The 23,131-nt window shown below is 46.8% G+C and overlaps 1 protein-coding gene across 1 annotated transcript in view; it reads right to left on the bottom strand.

The window, feature by feature from the left end:
- The window catches only part of LOC119975033 (receptor-type tyrosine-protein phosphatase U-like), a 1,028,343-nt gene that overhangs the window by 318,719 nt on the left and 686,493 nt on the right, over positions 1-23,131 (bottom strand). The window contains exon 21 of the mRNA XM_038814894.1: positions 10,682-10,758. Within this exon, the coding sequence (XP_038670822.1) occupies positions 10,682-10,758 (77 nt within the window). The remainder of the gene's footprint in view (positions 1-10,681; positions 10,759-23,131) is intronic.

Genomic DNA, 23,131 nt, shown 5'->3' with positions numbered 1-23,131 from the left:
GGGCCAGAGAATCTGCGACATTTTGGGGGGCCCGACGCCGGAGTGATTCGCACTGTTTTTGGTGCCGGGTTCGGGCCATTACGCCGATTATCGGAGAATCCCGCCCGAGGTTCCTGAACCTCAATAAAGGTAACTATAATGGTATGAGGCCTGGGCTGGCTATGACGGACTGAGAAAAATTACTGAAAGGCCAGGCAATGGCAGGCATTCAAGGAACGAATAGGTGAACCCCAAAAGTTGTTTATTACTTTTTGGAATTACAAGGAAAATTAGAGATGGTAATATTCAAAGAAGAGGCATACAAATTAGTAAGAAAAGCAAAAGACCTGAAAATTGGGAACAGTTTAAATTTCAGCAAAGGAACACCAAGGGATTAAGAAGGGGGAAATGAGGGAGAAGGTGGAAGATTTGGAGAATTTATAATCTATATTGTCACAAGAAAGCTTATATTAACACTGCAATGAGGTTACTATGAAAAGGCCCTAGTCGCCACATTCCAATGCCTGTTCGAGTGCACAGAGGGAGAATTCAGAATGTCCAAATTACCTAACAAGCATAACTTTCGGGACTGTGGGAGGAAACCTGAGCACCCAGAGGAAACCCACACAGACACGGGGAGAATTTGCAGAAACTGCACAGACAGTGACCGAAGCTGGGAATCGAACATTGGATCCTGGTACTGTGAAGCAACAGTGCTAACCACCCTGGAGAATTCTGAAGAATTGTTCCAGAAGGCAAAACCTAAGGCTTGTTGGATGCCTGAAGACATTGAAGGCGTAGAGGTCGTGGTGCATGTGGTAAGGATGCTGGAGAAATTGATACAGGAGGAGGCCTTCGAGGTGGACTGAGTGCACGGGGCGCAGTGGAGAAGGCCATAGGTGGGTGGGCCACTGAGAGCGATGGTGGTATGGTTGCACCGCTTTCTGGACAAGGATAAGATTCTTTGATGGGCAGGGCAGACCAGGAAATGTACCTGGGAAGAGAACAAGCTGCTGGTGTACCAGGACCTGGATGGGAAGCTGGCAAAGTGAAGGGCCGGGTTCAACCAGGTCAAGGCTGCCCTCTTTGAAAAGAGGGTGAGGTTTGGTTATTGTACCCAGACCGCCTGTGGGTGACTTCCCAGAAGCAAAAGCTTTATTTTGACATGCCAAAGGAGGCAATGGAATTCATGAGGGACAATGGGCTGGGAGGAATGTGAGGACATTAAACTTTGGAGGAGTTTTGTTTGGTGGCGGGTTCTTGAGAGCTGGTTTTAATGGGGGAGCAACGATGGAGAGTGTGCATTTGTTACTCTTTAGAGATGAATGGTTGTGGGGTGGGGGGAAACTGGACGGAGAAAGGACGGTTGGAGGCCTTGGACAGGGGCCACCATGCTAGATGGGTGGGCTAGTTAACGGGAGTTAAGTGGAGGTTGCCAGGAGGAAGGCGTGGGGGAGGTGGAGTTATTTTTTTGTTTGAGGATGGGGGCGGGGGATGGAGAGCTGCTGACATGGGTGTGTTTGGTGTGGAGTAGTTGGGAAGATATCAATGCGGTGGACATCTGAGGACGGGACTGGAGGGTTGCTTGATGCGAGCATGTGGTATAGCTGATCTGCAGGGAAGGAGGCGGGGAGCCCCCCGACGAGGCTGGTCACATGGAATGTGAGGGGGTTGAATGGACCAGTTACACGATCGCGTGTGTTAACGCATCTGAGGAGATTGAAGGCCGACGTGACTTTTTTGCAGGAGATGCACCTGAAGTTGGGGACCTGACGAGGCTGAGAAATGGATGGGGGGGGGGGGGGTGGACAGGTGTTTCTTTCGCGGCTCGATATGAAGACCAAGGTGGTGGCGGTGTTGGTCAATAAGCCGGTTGCGTTTGAGGTGCAGAAATGTTTAGTGGGATGTTAGAGGGGATGCTGGTGGTTCTGGTAAATGTCCATGCCCTGAATTAGTATCATGTGGATATTATGAGGCGAGTGTTAGGGAAGATTCCAGATTTGGACTCGCATTGGTTGATTTTGGGGGGGATTTTAATATGGTCATAAATCCAAACTTAACCAGTCGAGTCCTAAGTCGTCAAGGATGTCGGCAGTTGTGAAGAAGCTAAGAGTGTTTATGCAGGTGGGGAGATGAGGGGTGGAAGGTGGGGAGGTGGGTGGTGGAAAAGGCAAGCAGGATGTTGGCCCATCAGCTGAAAGTAAGAGACGACGAGGGACATTGGCAGAGTTAGAGATGATAAGGGCAAGGTGGCGAAGATCCCAAAGGGAGTGAATGGGGCGTTTGAGGCGTTTTACAGAAGGTTTCATTAGTCAGAGCCCCGATCCGGGGAGGAGGGGATATGATGGTTCTTGGATGTGTTAGAATTCCCCAAAGTAGAGGAGGGGCTGGTTCAGGACTGGGGCCCCCAATTAGGCTACGAGAGGTGATGGATCGTATGGGGACGATGCAGGCAGGGAAGGCCCTGGAGCCGAATGGGATCCCAGTAGAGTTCTATAAAAGGTTTCGAGTAGACCTAGGGTTACTGTTGGTGTGGGCCTATAATGAAGCAAGGGAGAGGGTAGGAACTCCCCCCTATATTGCCGCAGACTTTCATCTTCCTGATTTTAAAGAAGGATAAGGATCTGGAGCAGCACGGTGGAGGTGGTCCCGAGTCTAGAGATGGCGATATTTGGGGTGTCGGAAGACCCAGGAGTCCAGAGGGGTCCAGAGGGGTGAGAGAGGCCTATTATTTGGTCTTTGCCTCCCTGATAGCCCCGAGACCAATTTTGCTCATGTGGCAGGACTTGGAGGTGTCAAAGGCAGGAGTGTGAGTGAGTGACTTGGCAGAATTCCTGAGGCTGGAGAAGGTTAAGTTCATCTTGAGGGTGTCTACAGAGGGGTTCATCCAGGAGGCAGAAACCATTTATTGATAAGCAGGTCAGCAAGGAGGAGGGATGGGGATTGGCGGGGAGGTAAAGGGGTTAAAATGAGGAAGGTGGGATGCGAGGAAGGGTTGGAGGCAGAGGGGTTGGGGTTGTTGGTTGTTTACTGAATTGTTTGGTTGCTCTTCTGATTCTTACGTAAACTAGCGGGGAACATTAAAAACTGACTGTAAAAGTTTCTATAGGTATGTAAAGAGAAAAAGATTGATAAAAACTAATGTAGGTCCCTTACATTCAGAAATGGGGGAATTCATAATGAGGAACAAAGAAATGCCTGAGGAACTAAATTTGTACTTTGCTTCTGTCTTCACAAAGGAAGACATGAATAATGTCCCGGAAGTTCTGAGAAACACATGTTTTAGTGAGGAGTTGAAGGAAATTAGAATTAGTAAAGAAATGGTTTTGGTAACATTAATGGGGTTGAAGGCGGACAAATCTCCAGGGCCTGATAATCTTCATTCCAGAGTACTTAAGGAAGTGGCCCTAGAAATAGTAGATCCATTGGTGGTCTGAAACCTGTCCACTAACATGTCCCACCGAAATGTGAGACGTGAGTATCTGCACTGGTGGAGAGTGGGGATGACAGCTGTACCATGGCAATAACAGTTGCATCCGCGGAGCTCTCCTCCAAAGAGTTCTCCTCAGAGTCAGGAGAGGGAGCCACCCGGGATGGGCCGGTGCTGACGGCTGGAGGACCTGCGAGAGAATGGACATCAGGGGCGGGATTCTCCCCTACCCGGCGGGGCAGGGGGTCCCGGCGTAGGGGAGTGGCGCCAACCACTTTGGCGTCGGGCCTCCCAAAACATGCGGAATTCTCCGGACCTTTGGGGGCTAGGCCCGCACCGGAGCGGTTGGCACCACGCCGACTGGTGCCAAAACTGGCACCAGCGGCCTTTGACGCCCGCCGCCCGGTGCTGGGGCTGGCCGAAAGGCCTTCGCCTGTTCGCGCATGCGCCCTGGGGGATTCTCTTCCGCCTCCGCCATGGTGGAGGCAGTGGCGGCGGCGGAAGCAAAAGAGTGCCCCCACAGCACTGGCCCGCCCGCCGATCGGTGGGCCCCGATTGTGGGCCTGGCCACCGTGGGGGCACCCCCTGGGGTCTGATCACCCCGCGCACCCCCCAGGACCCCGGGGGCCCACTCGCGCCGCTGATCCCGCCGCCACCAGACGTGGTTCAAACCTCAGCGGTGGGAGAGGCCTCCCAGTGGCGGGACTTCGGCCCATTGAGGGCCGGAGAATCGCCGCAGGGGGCTCATCGATCGGCGTGGGGTGATTCCTGCCCCCGCCAATTCCCGGGTGGCGGAGAATTTCTGCCACGGCGGAGGCAGGATTCGCGGCGGCCCCGGGAGATTCTCCGACCCTGCGTGGGGTCGGAGAATTTCTCCCCAGATCTGTGGGAAGGATGGGTCAGTCAGTAAGGCAATAACAACTCACGTTTGACAAGTCCTCCGGGTGGAGCCCGGCTGTTCTTCACCTTTGCAGTATCCGCCAGCTTCCACCTGGTGATCAATCTGCTCGGCCTTGTTATCGGGGGGGCTGGCGAGTTCGGTCCAAACGAATCAGCTGGTGGGCCTTCAATTGCGACGAGAAGTGGAATGTGGCGACTAGGGACTTTTCACAGTAACTTCATTTGAAGCTGTAATGAACTCCAATTGGCTTTATTGGTTGGCCAATTGGAGTATGAGCTCCCTCAATGATAGCTCATTGAGGGGGCCCATATAATCACCTGTGTAGGCTTTGTGAGCCAGTCTTAAGTTGACTGGACTGCTAGCAGCACTGTTTGTAGCTGCTCCTGTAATATCGTTATAGTAAATAAATATTGGTGTGGTGACGGAACTCCTGCCTCCCGTGGATTACTACAGAAGCCTACTTGTGACAATAAGCGATTTTCATTTCATTTTCATTTCATTTCATTTCATTTTCATTTAATTTCAGTTTGTTATCATTTCCCGTGCCCTCCTTCCGGCTATCATTTCCCTGCCTCTCCCCGACTTCCTTGGTTCTCCTGTCTTGTTCCCTGTCTCTTCCCTCTTTCTCACCCCCCCCCCCCCCCGCCCCGCTTCTGCACCACCGCCCCCCCCCCCCCCCCCCCCCCCCTTGTGGTTTGCCTTTCTTTAATCTTAGATTTAGCTGACCCCGGTCTATCTCTCCCCCTCATGCTTTGGCTACTTTCCGCTGACTCTTGGCTACCTGGCTATTCTTCTGCTTGTTTGTTGGCCACAAACCGGTCCCGGAACAATTGGGCGAATGGCTCCAACGTTCTGTGGAAGCCGTCGTCTGACCCTCTGATGGCGAATTTGATTTTCTCCATTTGGAGAGATTCCGAGAGGTCGGACAGCCAGTCTGCAGCTTTGGGTGGTGCTGCTGACCGCCAGCCAAACAGGATTCTACAGCGGGCGATCAGGGAGGCAAAGGCAAGGGCGTCCGCCCTCCTCCCCAGGAATAGATCTGGCTGGTCTGAAACCCCGAAGACCGCAACTTTCAGATATGGCTCCGCCCTCATCTGCCACCACTTTGCCTCGAAGAAGGCTATCCAGTACCCCGCAGGGTCTGGGGCAAGCCCAGAACATGTGGGAGTGGTTGGCCGGGCACCCTTGGCACTGTTCACATCTATCCTCCGAGCTCTGGCAGGTTAATTGTGCAACTGGTTCAAACCAGTTCCAGAGCATTGTAATTTGAAACCCATAAAAGCAGAGCTCTCTAGTGCTGGTTGGCTGATTTAGTGCACTTTCAAAGTTGGGTGGAAATGGAGTTTGGTGGAACTGGGAGAACAGGCTATGAGAGAGCTGATTGGTAAGTAGTGGGTAAGGTCGGTAAGTCTTTACAGCTTCGATCACTTTTGTTTGAAAATTGTTTTGTGGTTCATAATCTGTAAGGGTGAGAATTGTAAATTACGAGGTCAAGGAAAGCGAGGGCCCTAGAGAATTGTATGTAATTTGATATTAAACATATTCTAAAGGTTAAATCTAAAGGGTTACATCGGCAGGAGATCTCAAAGACTAGGTTTTCTCCAGTTGCTCCAAGTGGTAGGCCGGGAACATTTCCAGTGCCTGGGACCAGCATGTATGCAGGAAGTGTATCCAGCTACAGCTCCTGGAAGCCTGGGATTCGGAGCTGGAGCATAGGATACTGTGGAGCATCTGTGAGGCAGAAAATCTCATGGATAGCATGTATAGAGAGGTGGTCACACTGCAGGCTCAGACTCCTCAGGCAGGAAGGGAATGGGAGACCACCAGGCAGAACAAGAGAGCTGGGCAGGCACAGCAGGAACTCCTGTGGCCATTCCCTGAAAAATAGATATACCATTTTGTATACTTAGAATTAGAATTAAAATTAGAACAGTACAGCACAGAACAGGCCCTTCGGCCCTCGATGTTGTGCCGAGCAATGATCACCCTACTCAAGCCCACGTATGCCATACCAGTAACCCAACAACCCCCATTAACCTTATTTTTTAGGACACTAAGGCCAATTTAGCCTGGCCAATCCACCTAACCCACACATCTTTGGACTGTGGGAGGAAACCGGAGCACCCAGTGGAAACCCACGCACACACGGGGAGGATGTGCAGACTCCGCACAGACAGTGACCCAGCCGGGAATCGAACCTGGGACCCTGGAGCTGTGAAGCATTTATGCTAACCACCGTGCTACCGTGCTGCCCATATTGTTGAGGGGAATGACCCCGCAGGGGAAAGCAGCATCAGCCAAATTTTTTACACCACAGTTGGTTCTGCTGCAGAGAGGAAGAATAAAAAGTGGGAATGCAATAGTTATAGGAGATTCAATTGTGAGGGGAATAGGCCTTTCTGTGACTGCGTGGAATCCGCAATACACTGTTTCCTAGCAAGGGACATGAGTTAGTATGAAATCCATATTATCCTGAAGAAACAAAGGACATAAGTTAGAATGGAATCCATAATAACTGGTTCTTAATGAATGGCGCAAGTCTGTGGAGAAAGAATGATGAAAGTAGCCGTAACAAGTGTGCGCTTTTCTGTAAACTACCATTTCCTTCAGGTTAAAGGGAAGATAAGTATGCAAAAGAAGGATAGAAAATGCTAATGTTTCTATTGGTCCATTTGTCCTGTTTTCTATTGCTTTCTATTGGCTAGAATTATTGTCCTTTCACTGGTCTAAAATTAAAGTTTAACTGTGGTATTATTGGCATATGCGACAATCAATTAAAGGCTTAAAATGCATCTGTTAATTCTATTGGTTGAATCGAGCTATAAATGTTTCTGCTTACTAAGATAATTCAGAGCAATACCAGTGCATTGCACTGGCTTTGCCCTCCATGTGCACATGTCAATAAAACTTGATCAAAGAGCTCCTATGTCAGCCTTAAATACTTTGACAACCGCAAACGAGACTCGAGGATGGTTTGTTACCTCCCTGGTGCTAGTGTCAAGGATGTCTCGGAGCAGTTACAGGACATTCTGGAGAGGGAAGGTGAACAGCCAGTGGTCGTGATGCATATCGGTACCAACGACATAGATTTTTTAAAAAAGGGATGAGGACCTAAAAGCAGAATATAGGGAGTTAGGAAGAAAGGGAGTTAGGAAGAAAGTTGAGAAGTTGGACTTCTAGGGTAGTGATCTCAGGATTACTACCAGGGCCACGTGCTAGTCAGAGTAGAAATAGCAGGATATATCAGATAAATACATGGCTGAAGTAATGATATGAGGGGGAGGGTTTCTGATTCTTGGGCCATTAGGATTGGTTCTTGGTGAGGTGGGATCAGTACAAACTGGACGGGTTACATCTGAGCAGGACTGGGACTGATGTCCTTGGGGGAGTATTTACTAAAAAGGTTGGAGAGGTTTTAAACTAATATGGCAGGGGGATGGGGACATATGCAAGGAGGTTAGAGGAGGAGGAAAGAACGAAAACAAAAGACTGAAAGGAGAATAAGAAAAGTGACAGGCAGATAAACCAATAGCCAGATTCAAACAAGGTCACAGTGAAAAATATTGGGACTAGTAATGTTAAAAAGACAAGCTTAAAGGCTTTGTGCCTTAACACACAGAGCATTCGCCATAAAGTGGATGAACTCATTGCGCAATTCGACTTGAACGGGTATGATATAGTCGGATTATGGAGACATGGCTACAGGATGACAAGGGATGGAAACTGAATGTCCAGGGGTATTCAGTATTTAGGAACGACAGGCAAAAAGGAAAAGGTGGTGCTCTTGCATTGCTGGTCAAAGAAGAAATTAACACCATAGTGAAGGAGGATATTAGCTCTGACAATGTGGAATCTGTATGGCTAGAGCTGAGAAACAGCAAGGGGCAAAAAATGTTAAGTGGCCGTCATATATAGACCCCAAATGGCAGTGATAATAATCATCTGTCACAAGTAGGCTTACATTACACTGCAATGAAGTTACTGTGAAAATCCCCTCATCGTCACATTCCAGCGCCTGTTCAGGTGCACTGAGGGAGAATTCAGAATGACCAATCCACCTAACAAGCATGTCCTTTGGGACTTGTGGGGGACAACCAGAGCACCAGGAGGAAACCCACACAGACATGGGGAGAGCATGCAGACTCCGTGTAGACAATGACCCAAGCAGGAATCAAACCCAGGACCCTGGCACTGTGAAGCAACAGTGCCAACCACTGTGCTACCGTGCCACCCATAATATTGTTGGGAACGAAATTATGAAAGAAATTAGAGATGAATTTAATAAAGGAACAACTGTAATTATGGGTGATTTTAATCTGCATTTAGATTGGGAAAATTAAATTAGCCACAATTCCATAGAGGAGGAATTCCTGGAGTGAATGCAGGATGGTCTTCTGGATCAATATGCTGAGGAGCCAGCAAGAGCATAAGCCATCCTAGACTGGATACTGTGTAATGAGAACGGTATAATTGGCAAGCTAGTTTTGCAAGACCCCTTGGGGATGAGCGACCATTATATGATAGAATTTTTCCTCAAGATGGAGAGTGAAGTAGTCCTGAATCTTTACAAAGGAAACTGCAATGAAATGAGGCGTGAGTTGGCTATGATCAATTGGGGAATGTTACTTAAAGGGATGACAGTGGATATGAAAAACATTCGGAGAGCAGATAGAGGAAGTGCAACAATTGTTTATTACTGTCGGGCACAAAAGTAAAACTGGAAAGGTGGCCAATCCATGGCTTACAAGGGAAATTAGGGACAGTATTTGATCCAAGAAAGTAATTTCCAAATTGGTCTGATGATGGGGGCAGTTTAGAATCAGCAAGAAGGACCAGGGATTGATAAAGAAGGAGAAAATTGAGTACAAAAGTAAGCTTGCAGGGCATATTAAAATCTGACTGTAAAGCTTTCTATAGGTATGTGAAGAGAAAAGATTGGTGAAGACAAATGTAGGCCCCTTACAGTCAGAAACAGGGGAATGTATAAGAGGGTACAAAGAAATGGCTGAGCAACTAAATACATACCTTGGTCTTGTCTTCACAAATGAGGACACAAATAAGATACCAGAAATGTTTGGAATGCAGAGTTTAGTGAGTGAGAATCATTTAAATTTCACACGCTAATCTTTTATGTGGGTGATCAATATCAGTAGAGAAAGGGTGTTGGGGAAATTGATGGGATTGATGGCTGATAAATCCCCAGGGCCTAATAATCAAACTTGTAAATGGAGTTGGAACCAAATTTTGAACTAATTCAGTACAAAGGGTACTGAAGGAGATGGCTCAGGAAATAGTGGATGCATTGGTGGTCATTTTACAGGATTCTATCGAGTATGGAACAGCTCCTGCAGATTGGAGACTGGCTTATGTAACTCCACTATTTAAAAAGGTGGGTATAGACAAAGCCGGTAACTACAGACCAGTAAATCAGACGTCAGTAGTGGGCAAAATTCTAGAATTCATGATCAAAGATTTTATAGCAGAACACTTCGCAAACAGCGGCAGGATCAGACAGAGTCAGCATGGATTTATGAAGGGGAAATCATGCTTGACAAATCTATTGGAATTCTTCGAGGGTGTAACTAGTAGAATTGATAAAAGGGAACCAGTGAATATGATGTATTTGGACTTTCAGAAGGCTTTGGACAAAGTCCCACATAAAAGATTAGCATGTAAAATTAAAACGTATGGGATTGGGGTTATTTTATTGAGATGGATAGAAAACTGGTTGGCAGACAGGAAACAAAGAGTAGAAATTAATGGGTCTTTTTCAAATTGGGAGGTAGTGACTAGTGGGGTACCGCAGGGATTTGTGCCAGGTCCCCAACTATTCACAATATATATTAATGATTTAGATGAGGGAACAAAATGTCATACCCCCGAATTTGCACATGACACCCAAGTTGGGTGGGAGGGTGAGCTGTGAAGAGGATGCAGAGATCCATCAGTGTGATTTGGGCAAGTTGAGTGAGTGGGTAAATGAATGGCAGATGCAGTATAATGTGGATAAATGCGAGGTTGTCCCCTTTGGTGGCAAAAACAAGAACGTAGACTATTATCTGAATGGCCATAAATTAGCATAGGGGAACATGCATCGAGACCTGGCTGTCCTCAAACACCAGTCACTGAAGGTAAAGAAGGCAAATGGTACGCTGGCCTTTATTGCGAGAGGATTCAAGCAGAAGAGCAGCGATGCCTTGCTGCAATTATGGTACCAACAGTTCCTTAGTGTCATGTCCAAATAGCTATTCTTCATTCATGAGCTTGGACAATGATTGTAGTGAAACTATTTTCTCTTATTCTAAATAGGTGGCAACTTCATTTTCAGCAAGTGGGGATAGTCCTGCACAAGTTAAAGCAGTATCACTTACATCTATGTAGTTCATATTAACGTAGTCAAAACTGAAATCTCCCAGCAATGGGTACAACTTGACTCGATGACAATCATCTGAAATATATTATTTTTAAGAGCTCATTAGAATACAGAGTGCCAACAGCTTGAAATATACTTAATAGAAATCAATCAGATGAGCATGACTATGGAGAGGATATTCATTCACCATTTTCTGGAAAAAAATGAACTTTTCCCCGAAAATACAAGTTTTCCTTTATATTAGAATATTGAAAGTGTCTTGTGGAGTTCAAAATTCAACCCTGGAAAATAAAAATTGTAACTTTTTTGGCAGAAACAAAGCTTTCGATCAGAATTTTATTTTTAAAAAGGAGTAGTTTGCAAACACATGCACCTCAGTCTATTTAATCATTTTGGGTTGAGAAAATTCTGAACAAAATATGAATTTTGTGGAAATGCAATTCGACTTTTAAACATGTTTCTCTTCTTTGGAAAAATGATGGAATGGCATTAACTGGATTTAACATTGTGATCAGTAAACCATGCTTCTGGAAAGACATGTGTAACTGCCTAATTGGGAAAAGTACCAGAGGGTTTCTAATCATAGAATTTACAGAGCAGAAGGAGGCCATTCATCCCATCGAGTCTGCACCGGCGCTTGGAAAGAGCACCCCATCCCCATAACCTAGTAACCCCACCCAACCTTGTGGACATAAGGGCAATTTATCATGGCTAATCCACCTGACCTGCACATCTTTGGACTGTGGGAGGAAACCGGAGCGCCGGAGGAAACCCACGCAGACACTGGGAGAATGTGCAGACTCTACACAGACAGTGACCCAAGCCGGGAATCAAACCTGGGACCCTGGAGCTGTGAAGCAACTATGCTACCATGCTCAGGATACAACAAGCCAACAGAAAATAGCTTTTCAGGATAAGAAGAAACTTGGAACAAAAAAACTTTACATGCTGACCATTTGGAAGAAAATTAGGATGAAAGGAACAGGAGGAACTCATTCCCATAAAACCGGGAGCCAGCTGATGGCTAGACTTTTTATATTTAATCCAAAATTATGGAAATAAGAAATGCTTTCGTACATTGCAAGTCTATAGTTGGGTTTTTATGTTGCAATGTGATGTATGGAAGATTTTGATATAATCAAAATACATTAAATTTGGTTCAGCAAATTGCAATTTCATGTCTTGATTTGAATTACTCTGCGACTGAGTTTGCATTCACTTGGCAGAGATTGTCTGTGCTTTTCCCTATCAAGTGTCTCAATAGATGACTCTCTGTGATCCCTTGTGTCAGCTATGATTTAGCGTATTTAAAATTTGTAATGAAGTTAGCTGAATTTAAATCATGGTAGCCCAATGTTAAGGCGATAAATCTCCCACATTGGAACATAGATGTGCTGTCAAGAACATGATGTGATTCTAACATACTCAGGCAATTTATCAATACTCTGTAAGGAATGCAGCAAAACGAAAATCTAAAAATAAGGGCTGGATTCTCCATTCTGGATACTGAGTGTGCCCGCCAGTAGAGACTCGCTACTGGTTTGCATTCTCCTGCCAGCGAAGGACATGTAGCTTGCTGCCGTCGGTAGTGGGGGATAGGAGCATTTGAACGAGATTGGTGCTGTTTTGTGGCCGACACTCCATTCTCCGCTGGATCAGGAAACCTGCTACTGGTGTCGGGCAATGTAGAATCCACATCAACATCTTAAAATAAGTAAAAGGATATTTACAAAATAAGTTTTCTACATTCCTGTACTTTCCTCTAATTTTACTTGAAGCAGTAGAGATATTAGATAATCATGTCAGGCAATGCAGGTGCACGTTGAAAGCTGTGAAGGATATTTGGCATTCAGAGTCTGTTCATTCTTTGGTTTTTAGTTATGCTTCCATCTGCATTTCGCAGATGAACATACTTTTAATCAGTAAGGGTTATGAGGGAAAGTGGAGTTTGAGGATTACCATATAACATCAGTCATGATCTCATCAAATGACGAAGCAAACTAGATGGGCTTAATGGCCGACTACTGTTCCTATTTCTTAGCGTCTTATTGCATTCTCAACAGGGTCTTCCTTCATCAATTCACACAGCTGCTTACTGAAGGATGACACAATTCTTGGAATACATTGAATTTCTTCTTTTTTGGGTGCCAGTTTGAGAATACGTACGAACAGATTCAAAAACAGCTTCTTCCCCGCTGTTATCGGACTCCTAAGCGACCTTCTTATGGACTGACCTGATTAATACTACACTCCTGTATGCTTCACTCGATGCTGGTGTCTATGTGTTTACATTGTGGACTTTGTGTTGCCCTATATGTATTTTCTTTTCTTTCCATGTACTAAATGATCTGTTTGAGCTGCTCGCAGAAAAATACTTTTCCCTGTACCTCAGTACATGTGATAATAAACAAATCCAATCCAATCCACTGTCTTTGTTACTATTCTGTCCCAATGGGAAATCAGCTACTACCCAAGGACAGGGAAGTGCCACCATTTAAATACTCAACTAATCAGCTCTTCATATGTTATGACAGTTTTAGTCAAAACATTGTTGGTGAAGTTAGTTTGTGTATGGAGAATGTACCTTGCATTGATTGCCTCTCATTTCTGCTCTGCTCTCTTTTCTGAACGCATTCACTAAATACAGAGCTTTGGTTTACCATAAACCAGCAGTAGTAAAACTGGGATGGATCTCAACCAATATAGCCGAACCTTGGAGTTAGGAATCGATAAACTGATGTAACAGTGAACCTGACATTATAAATCCACTGGTCTTCCCGTGTAACTTCAGTGAATACCCTACACTACACACCTCCTCACCCCTCCACTGGGGAAACAGAAGTCACCTCGGATAAGGGACTTCAGTCACATGGAGAGCATAGAGAAGCTGGGATTGTTCTCTTTATTTTTTTCTTTTTATATATAAATTTAGAGTACCCAATTAATTTCTTCCAATTAAGGGGCAATTTAGCGAGGCCAGTCCACATACCCTGCACATCTTTGGGTTGTGGGGGTGAAACCCATGCAAACATGGGGAGAATGTGCAAACTTCGCACGGACAGTGACCCAGAGCCGGGATCGAACCCGAGACCTCGGCGCCATGAGACAGCAATGCTAACCACTGTGCCACCGTGCTGCCCTGGGATTGCTCTCTTTAGAGGCGGGTAGGTGGAATTTAATTGTGTTTAAAATAATAAAAGGCTAAGATAGAATAAAAAAGAACAATTTCCACTGGCAGGGGGGAGTCAGTAACCATGAGACAGGTTTGAAACAATATGCAACAGAATTATTACAAAGAAGAAATTGGCCATAATATCTGGCTAGCAAGCTGCCGGTTTTCAAAGAAAAATGTGAGCATTTAACCAGCGCTCCAATGATGCGACAAACCTTCTTTTCTCGAAAGGGGATGCCTACAGTCCCGGTTGGGCTGGATGGGGGGGGGTTAACGTATAACGGTTGGGGGAGGGGGGGTGGGAGCACCGTGTACGGGCCCTCCACGTCAACCCTTGGATGACAGAATCACAGAAAAATACAGTGCAGAAAAGGTCCTTCAGATGATCGAGTCTGCACCACTGCATGAAAGATACCTGTTCTGCCAATCCTAATCCCATTTGCCAGCACTTGGTCCAAAGCCTCGAATGTTAAGACATGTCAAGTGCTCATCCAGGTACTTAGGATGTGAGACAATCCGCCTCTACCACCCCTCCCAGGCAGTGTGTTTCAGATCGTCACTACTGTCTGTGTAAAAAGGTTTTCCTCACATCTTCCCTGAACCTCCTGCTTCCCACCTTGAACTTGTGTCCCCTCATGACTGACCCTACAACTAATGGGAACAGCTATTCCCTATCCACCCTGTCCATGCCCCACATAATCTTGTACACCTATCAAGTCAACCCTCAGTCTTCTATGCTCCAATGAAAACAACTGAAGCCTATCCAACCTCTCTATAGAACTTAAATGTTCCATCCCAAACAACATCCTGATCAATCTCCTCTGCACCCCATCCTTCCTGTTTTATAGTAAGAAGTCTTACAACATCAGGTTAAAGTCCAACAGGTTTGTTTCAAATCACTAGCTTTCGGAGCCCTGCTCCTTCCTTAGGTGAATGAAGAGGTAGGTTCCAGAAACATATATATAGAGACAAAGTCAAAGATGCAAGACAATACTTTGAATGCGAGCATTTGCAGGTAATTAAGTCTTTGCAGATCCAGAGAGAAGGGTAACCCCAGGTTAAAGAGGCGTGAATTGTCTCAAGCCAGGACAGTTGGTAGGATTTTGCAAGCCCAGGCCAGGTGGTTGGGGGGTGAATGAATGCAACATGAATCCAAGGTCCCGGTTGAGGCCATACACATGTGTACGGAACTTGGCTCTAAGTTTCTGCTTGGTGATTCTGCGTTGTCACGCGTCCTGAAGGCTGCTTTGGAGAACGCTTACCCGAAGATCAGAGGCTGAATGCCCTTGACTGCTGAAGTGTTCCCCAACTGGAAGGGAACATTCCTGCCTTGCGATTGTTGCGCAATGTCCGTTCATCCGTTGTTGCAGCGTGTCCATGGTCTCGCCAATGTACCACGCTTCGGGACATCCTTTCCTGCAGCATATGAGATACAACGTTGGCCGAGACGCAAGAGTATGTACCGCGTACCTGGTGGTGTTCTCACGTGTAATGGTGGTACCCATGTCAATGATCTGGCATGTCTTGCAGAGATTACCATGGCAGGGTTGTGTGGTTGTCGTGGTGGCTGTTCTGAAGGATAGGTATTTTGCTGCAAACAATGGTTTGTTTGAGGTTGCACGGTTGTTTGAAGGCAAGTAATGGGGGTATGGGGATAACCTTGGCATGATGTTCGTCTTCATCGATGACGTGTTGAAGGCTGCAAAGAAGATGTTGTAGTTTCTCCGCTCCGGGAAAGTACTGGATGACGAAGGGTACTCTGTTGATTGTGTCCTTTGTTTGTCTTCTGAGGAGGTGGTTGCGGTTTTTTGCTGTGGCGCGTCAGCTCGGGCAGCGTGACCAGTAGGTCAGGCCTCCAGTGCCACAAAAAGGTCAATGACCTACACTGGGCTGCACATGTGCTTTGGCACCCCCCACCCCATGAAACCTTTCTATCCCTCACAACCCTCCCTTCCTTCACCCCCACCAACTCTTCCTTCACCCCCCCCCCCTTCACACATGGAGTTAACAATGCCCTCTGTATTCCTGCAGGAGAAGTTGTCCCACAACCATTCGGAGAGGGCCCAGATGGCACAGGCCCATCCGGGGTGGTACCCCCACTCCTGCCTCTCATGACACCACACCAGAGGAGAGATCTGAGGATGCCACCATCGATGCGTCACAGCTGTCATCCACACTTTACCAGCACAGAGACACGCACCTCGGTGGACAACATTAGTGGTCAGACTTCTGAGGCACCTTCTGGTGAGCACCACACACTTGAAGATTCACATCAGGTGGAGGCAGTAATTCCCAGGCAAGACATCAGTCAGAGGTCTGCTGAATCCAGAACCCAGCTGGGTCTCAGTCATATGCTGAATCTCGTGGAACAGGTTTACCCGAAGCTGATGCAGACATTGGGGTGCGACCGTGAGATTCAAAATGGAATGTCAGCAGTCCTCCAGCAGGTCCATAGCTGATTGGAGAGGTCACAGAGGCTATGAGTGTAAGAAATAGCACTGACCGAAGCCAACACAGCTAGGTTGGCGGCCTTGATGGAGAGCCTAGTGCATGATGTCAGCAGCATGAGTGGAGGTACCCAAGATGTGGTTCAGTCGGTGACGGCCATGGTTGTGGGCCTTGGTAGACTGTACGACTCGCTGGGGGATGTGACCCAATACCAGGTGGATCTTGATAAGACACTGACGTTCATGTCCCAGTCTCAGATGGGAATGGCCAAGTCGCTGCGGAGCTTGTCCTAATCACTGGATGAAAAGTCCCAGTCACTAAGGAGAATCAACGAGGGTGTATACATCATGGTGAAGACATTGGGGAGCCGCTGGGGCTGGCAGGGCCAAATAACATGTAAACAGCCGGGACTCGATCCAGCTGCCCCCTCCATTCTGAGGTAAACCACAGAGTCTATTGGCACCAACCTAGACCCATCCTACAGAGTGGCGGCAGTAGACACCAGATCCCCAGAGTTCCATCCCTCTGACGACACAGTGTCTCACAGTCAGCACCTGGAACAGGGTGGCAGGACTGTGCATGTGCTGCTGTCAGTGTGCCGGAGCCCACTGACTCCAGAGGACATTCACTCGAGACATCTAAGGCTACAGGATGTGGTAAGCAGCTAGCTCCCTCCACCTCTGATATGCATCCTGGGGATACACCTAGATGCAGCGGTAGAGCAAGGAAGGCCAAGCAGGTCAAGGCTCACTGAGGAGGAGGGGGTAGTTAGGGGATAAGGAGGGGAGCGTACACTTGGGATGGGGCGGAAAGTGGGGCGGTACCATCACCCAACCAGTATGTTCCGCTGACCACCAATCCCATGCCCCATTCCCCCAGACATGGGCTCCTGCCGCACCCCCCCTCCAACCCAACACACCCAGCCCATGCACACTCAGCTGGGGGTGTGGGGGGAGCCTGCTCACCAGACCGCAAACCCTGCACCCCAGACACCTGAACAGAACATCACCATACCGCGGCCATGGACATGTGCCCGGGGCTGGAGTCCATCTCCTGGGTGTTCAGAAGTTGGCTGCTGTGTCTGTGGTGCTGACTCCCGCAGTGTTCAAGCACATTGTCCATGCATCGAGGTGTGATTGGGATGCTAGGCAACAAGCCCCACATGTTACATGGCATGCCCACCCACGGGGATCCACTTGGGATGTTTGAAGTATTCCCTTAACTACGATTGCCAATTCCCTATTAGGAATGGCCTTCAGCCGCACTGCCAGAGGCCTCCACGGTAAGCTCCGTGGTCAGTGGGAGTTATGGGTGGTCGGTGGGGCAGACAGGCAGGGATTAGTGTTGTCTCGGAATGGGTACACATGGCAGGCTTAAAAGTGGAGAAATCTCTAGGTCTGGACGGGAGAGGTGCCAAAGGTCTTGAGAACCGCGAAATGTGGTCCCACTAAGAAAGCCTGTAGGGATATGCCAGGGAACTACAGGCCAGTGAGTCTCATGTCAATGGTGGGGAAACTAATGGAGAAAATTCTGAAGGAGGCAATCTATCTCTACTTGGAGAGTCAAGGTTTGATCAGGAATAGTCAGCATGACTTTGCCAGAGGGAGATCATGCCTAAAACATATGATTGAATGTTTTGAGCACATGGTAAGTGTGCGAATGAGAGTGATGTAATGCAGTTGATGTAGATCACATAGATTTCAGCAAAGCATTTGACAGGTCCCACATGGAAGATTTATAAAGAAGCCAAATGCACCTGGGATACAGGGTAACACAAAATTGGCTGAGCTGCAGAGGGTGATGAGAAATAGCTGCTTTAGTAACTGGAAGCCAGTGTCCAGTGCCGTACCACAGGGATCTGTACTGGGTCCCCTATTAGTCATCATTTATGTAAATGACACAGATGATTCTGTGGGTGTATGGGGGGGGGGGGGGGGGGGTTTAGGATCAGTAAGTTTGCAGATATACGCAAAGACTGGCCGGGTGTTTCACACTGAGGTTGAATGTCTTGGGTTACAGGAAGATACAGAAGCAAGCACTTTCCAGGAGACTCATCCGGAGTGAGACTCGTACAGAGTGGAGGATTGAAATTTGGTAATTTGGTGCAGTGAGTAAATCAGCAAAGGTAAGTGGAAAATCTAATTCTGCTGTTTTTCAGTTAAAAGTGCAGTGTGGAGCTTAGTGTCTGATTGGTTGAAGCTGCCCCCACCCTAATTGCTGAGAGGCAGTTATCTGGCAATCACTTGAGGCCTGTTGAGGCCTGTTTAGGGGCACATTGTATTCTTCTCTTTGAAGTTAAGGTATTTTTTTGAGTCATCGGTTAGCTGAGGTCTGTATAAAAGACAGAGAGACTGCGCACGAAGTAAGCAAGCACTTTCCAGGAGACTCATCCGGAGTGAGACTCGTACAGAGTGGAGGATTGAAATTTGGTAATTTGGTGCAGTGAGTAAATCAGCAAAGGTAAGTGGAAAATCTAATTCTGCTGTTTTTCAGTTAAAAGTGCAGTGTGGAGCTTAGTGTCTGATTGGTTGAAGCTGCCCCCACCCTAATTGGTGAGACTCGTACAGAGTGGAGGATTGAAATTTGGTAATTTGGTGCAGTGAAGTAATTCGGTGCAGAGTGTGAGGAGGTGCTCTTTCACCCTGGTAAGTGACTGGTAAGTAGTCTCTCTTTTTCTTTTCATTGCCTAATTTATTTATTTTTATTTTGAAATTGTAGTTGTTTAAGTTTACCAAGGGTTTAAGACATGGCAGGAGATCCCAGACCCGTGTCATGCTCCTCGTGTGCGATGTGGGAGCTCAGGGACACGTCCACTGTCCCTGGCTCCTTCACGTGCAAGAAGTGTGTTCAGTTGCAGCTCTTGTTAGACCGCTTGACGGCTCTGGAGCTGCGGATGGACTCACTTTGGAGCATCCGCGATGCTGAGGAGGTCGCGGATAGCACGTTTAGCGAGTTGGTCACACCGCAGGTGAAGGTTACTGAGGGAGATAGAAAATGGGTGACCAAAAGAAAGAGCAAGAGTAGGAAGGCAGTGCAGGTGTCCCCTGCGGTCATCTCCCTGCAAAACAGATATACCGCTTTGGATACTGTTGAGGAAGATGGCTCACCAGGGGAAGGCAGCAGCAGCCAGGTTCATGGCACCGTGGCTGGCTCTGCTGCACAGCAGGGCAGGAAGAAAAATGGCAGGGCTATAGTGATAGGGGACTCGATCGTAAGGGGAATAGACAGGCGGTTCTGTGGACGTAATCGAGACTCCAGGATGGTATGTTGCCTCCCTGGTGCAAGGGTCAAGGATGTCTCGGAGCGGCTGCAGGACATTCTAGGGGGGGAGGGTGAACAGCCAGCTGTCGTGGTGCACATAGGCACCAACGATATAGGTAAAAAACGGGATGAGGTCCTACAAGCGGAATTCAGGGAGTTAGGAGTTAAACTAAAAAGTAGGACCTCAAAGGTAATAATCTCAGGATTGCTACCAGTGCCACGAGCTAGTCAGAGTTGGAATGTCAGGATAGATAGGATGAATGCGTGGCTCGAGAGATGGTGCAAGAGGGAGGGATTCAAATTCCTGGGGCATTGGGACCGGTTCTGGGGGAGGTGGGACCAGTACAAACCGGACGGTCTGCACTTGGGCAGGACTGGAACCGATGTCCTAGGGGGGGTGTTTTCTAGAGCTGTTGGGGAGGGTTTAAACTAATGTGGCAGGGGGATGGGAACCAATGCTGGAAGTTGGAAGGTAGTAAAACAGGGACAGAAACAAAAGGAAGTAAGGGGAAAAGGGCAAGGCAGAGAAGACATAGTCAGAAATCCATAAGGGCGACAGTACAAGGTACAGTGAATGAGGGGAGCACAGTGAATAGGCCCAGTAATAACAAAAGGAATAAAACTGGAGATGTTAAGATTCAAAACAGAGGTAAAAAAACCAACATAAGTGTACTTTACCTGAATGCTCGTAGTATTCGGAATAAAGTAAATGAGTTGGTGGCACAAATCATCGTGAAGGACTATGATTTAGTGGCCATTACTGAAACATGGTTAAAGGATGGTCACGACTGGGAGTTAAATATCCGAGGGTATCAAACGATTCGGAAGGACAGAGTGGATGGTAAGGGAGGTGGTGTTGCTCTGTTATTTAAGGATGACATCCGGGCAATAGTAAGGGATGACATCGGTGCTATGGAGGATAAGGTTGAATCCATTTGGGTGGAAATCAGGAATAGTAAGGCGAAAAAGTCACTGATAGGAGTAGTCTATCGGCCACCAAATAGTAACGAGATGGTGGGGCAGGCAATAAACAAAGAAATAACTGATGCATGTAGAAATGGTACAGCAGTTATCATGGGGGATTTTAATCTACATGTCGATTGGTTTAACCAGGTCGGTCAAGGCAACCGTGAGGAGGAGTTTATAGAATGTATCCGCGATAGTTTCCTAGAACAGTATGTAATGGAACCTACGAGGGAACAAGCGGTCCTAGATCTTGTCCTGTGTAATGAGACAGGATTGATTCATGATCTCATAGTTAGGGATTCTCTCGGAAGGAGCGATCACAATATGGTGGAATTTAAAATACAGATGGAGGGTGAGAAAGTAAAATCAAATACTAGTGTTTTGTGTTTAAACAAAGGAGATTACAAGGGGATGAGAAGAACTAGCTAAGGTAGACTGGGAGCTAAGACTTTATGTTGGAACAGTTGAGGAACAGTGGAGAACCTTCCAAGCGATTTTTCACAGTGCTCAGCAAAGGTTTATACCAACAAAAAGGAAGGACGGAAGAAAGAGGGAAAATCGACCGTGGATATCTAAGGAAATAAGGGAGAGTATCAAATTGAAGGAAAAAGCATATAAAGTGGCAAAGATTGCTGGGAGATTAGAGGACTGGGAAATCTTTAGAGGGCAACAGAAAGCTACTAAAAAAGCTATAAAGAAGAGTAAGATCGGGTATGAGAGTAAACTTGCTCAGAATATAAAAACAGACAGTAAAAGTTTTTACAAATATATAAGACAAAAAAGAGTGGCTAAGGTAAATATTGGTCCTTTAGAGGATGAGAAGGGAGTTTTAATAATGGGAAATGAGGAAATGGCTGAGGAACTGAACAGGTTTTTTGGGTCGGTCTTCACAGTGGAAGACACAAATAACATGCCAGTGACTGATAGAAATGAGGCTATGACAGGTGAGGACCTTGAGAGGATTGTTATCACTAAGGAGGGAGTGATGGGCAAGCTAATGGGGCTAAAGGTAGACAAGTCTCCTGGCCCTGATGGAATGCATCCCAGAGTGCTAAAAGAGATGGCTAGGGAAATTGCAGATGCATTAGTGATAATTTACCGAAATTCACTAGACTCTGGGGTGGTCCCGGTGGATTGGAAATTAGCAAACGTGACGCCACTGTTTAAAAAAGGAGGTAGGCAGAAAGCAGGAAATTATAGGCCAGTGAGTTTAACTTCGGTAATAGGGAAGATGCTGGAATCTATCATCAAGGAAGAAATTGCGAGGCATCTGGATAGAAATTGTCCCATTGGGCAGACGCAGCATGGGTTCGTAAAAGGCAGGTCGTGCCTAACTAATTTAGTGGAATTTTTTGAGGACATTACCAGTGCAGTAGATAACGGGGAGCCGATGGATGTGGTATATCTGGATTTCCAGAAAGCCTTTGACAAGGTGCCACACAAAAGGTTGCTGCATAAGATAAAGATGCATGGCATTAAGGGTAAAGTAGTAGCATGGATAGAGGATTGGTTAATTAATAGAAAGCAAAGAGTTGGGATAAATGGGTGTTTCTCTGGTTGGCAATCAGTAGCTAGTGGTGTCCCTCAGGGATCCGTGTTGGGCCCACAATTGTTCACAATTTACATTGATGATTTGGAGTTGGGGACCAAGGGCAATGTGTCCAAGTTTGCAGATGACACTAAGATGAGTGGTAAAGCGAAAAGTGCAGAGGATACTGGAAGTCTGCAGAGGGATTTGGATAGGTTAAGTGAATGGGCTCGGGTCTGGCAGATGGAATACAATGTTGACAAATGTGAGGTTATCCATTTTGGTAGGAATAACAGCAAACGGGATTATTATTTAAACGATAAAATATTAAAGCATGCCGCTGTTCAGAGAGACTTGGGTGTGCTAGTGCATGAGTCACAGAAGGTTGGTTTACAAGTGCAACAGGTGATTAAGAAGGCAAATGGAATTTTGTCCTTCATTGCTAGAGGGATGGAGTTTAAGACTAGGGAGGTTATGTTGCAATTGTATAAGGTGTTAGTGCGGCCACACCTGGAGTATTGTGTTCAGTTTTGGTCTCCTTACTTGAGAAAGGACGTACTGGCGCTGGAGGGTGTGCAGAGGAGATTCACTAGGTTAATCCCAGAGCTGAAGGGGTTGGATTATGAGGAGAGGTTGAGTAGACTGGGACTGTACTCGTTGGAATTTAGAAGGATGAGGGGGGATCTTATAGAAACATTTAAAATTATGAAGGGAATAGATAGGATAGATGCGGGCAGGTTGTTTCCACTGGCGGGTGACAGCAGAACTAGGGGGCATAGCCTCAAAATAAGGGGAAGTAGATTTAGAACTGAGTTTAGGAGGAACTTCTTCACCCAAAGGGTTGTGAATCTATGGAATTCCTTGCCCAGTGAAGCAGTTGAGGCTCCTTCATTACATGTTTTTAAGGTAAAGATAGATAGTTTTTTGAAGAATAAAGGGATTAAGGGTTATGGTGTTCGGGCCGGAAAGTGGAGCTGAGTCCACAAAAGATCAGCCATGATCTCATTGAATGGCGGAGCAGGCTCGAGGGGCCAGATGGCCTACTCCTGCTCCTAGTTCTTATGTTCTTATGT

The sequence above is a fragment of the Scyliorhinus canicula genome, chromosome 1 (genome assembly GCF_902713615.1).
Source record: "Scyliorhinus canicula chromosome 1, sScyCan1.1, whole genome shotgun sequence".
Lineage (NCBI taxonomy): Eukaryota > Metazoa > Chordata > Chondrichthyes > Carcharhiniformes > Scyliorhinidae > Scyliorhinus > Scyliorhinus canicula.
This window is presented reverse-complemented; position numbering and strand designations above follow the sequence as displayed.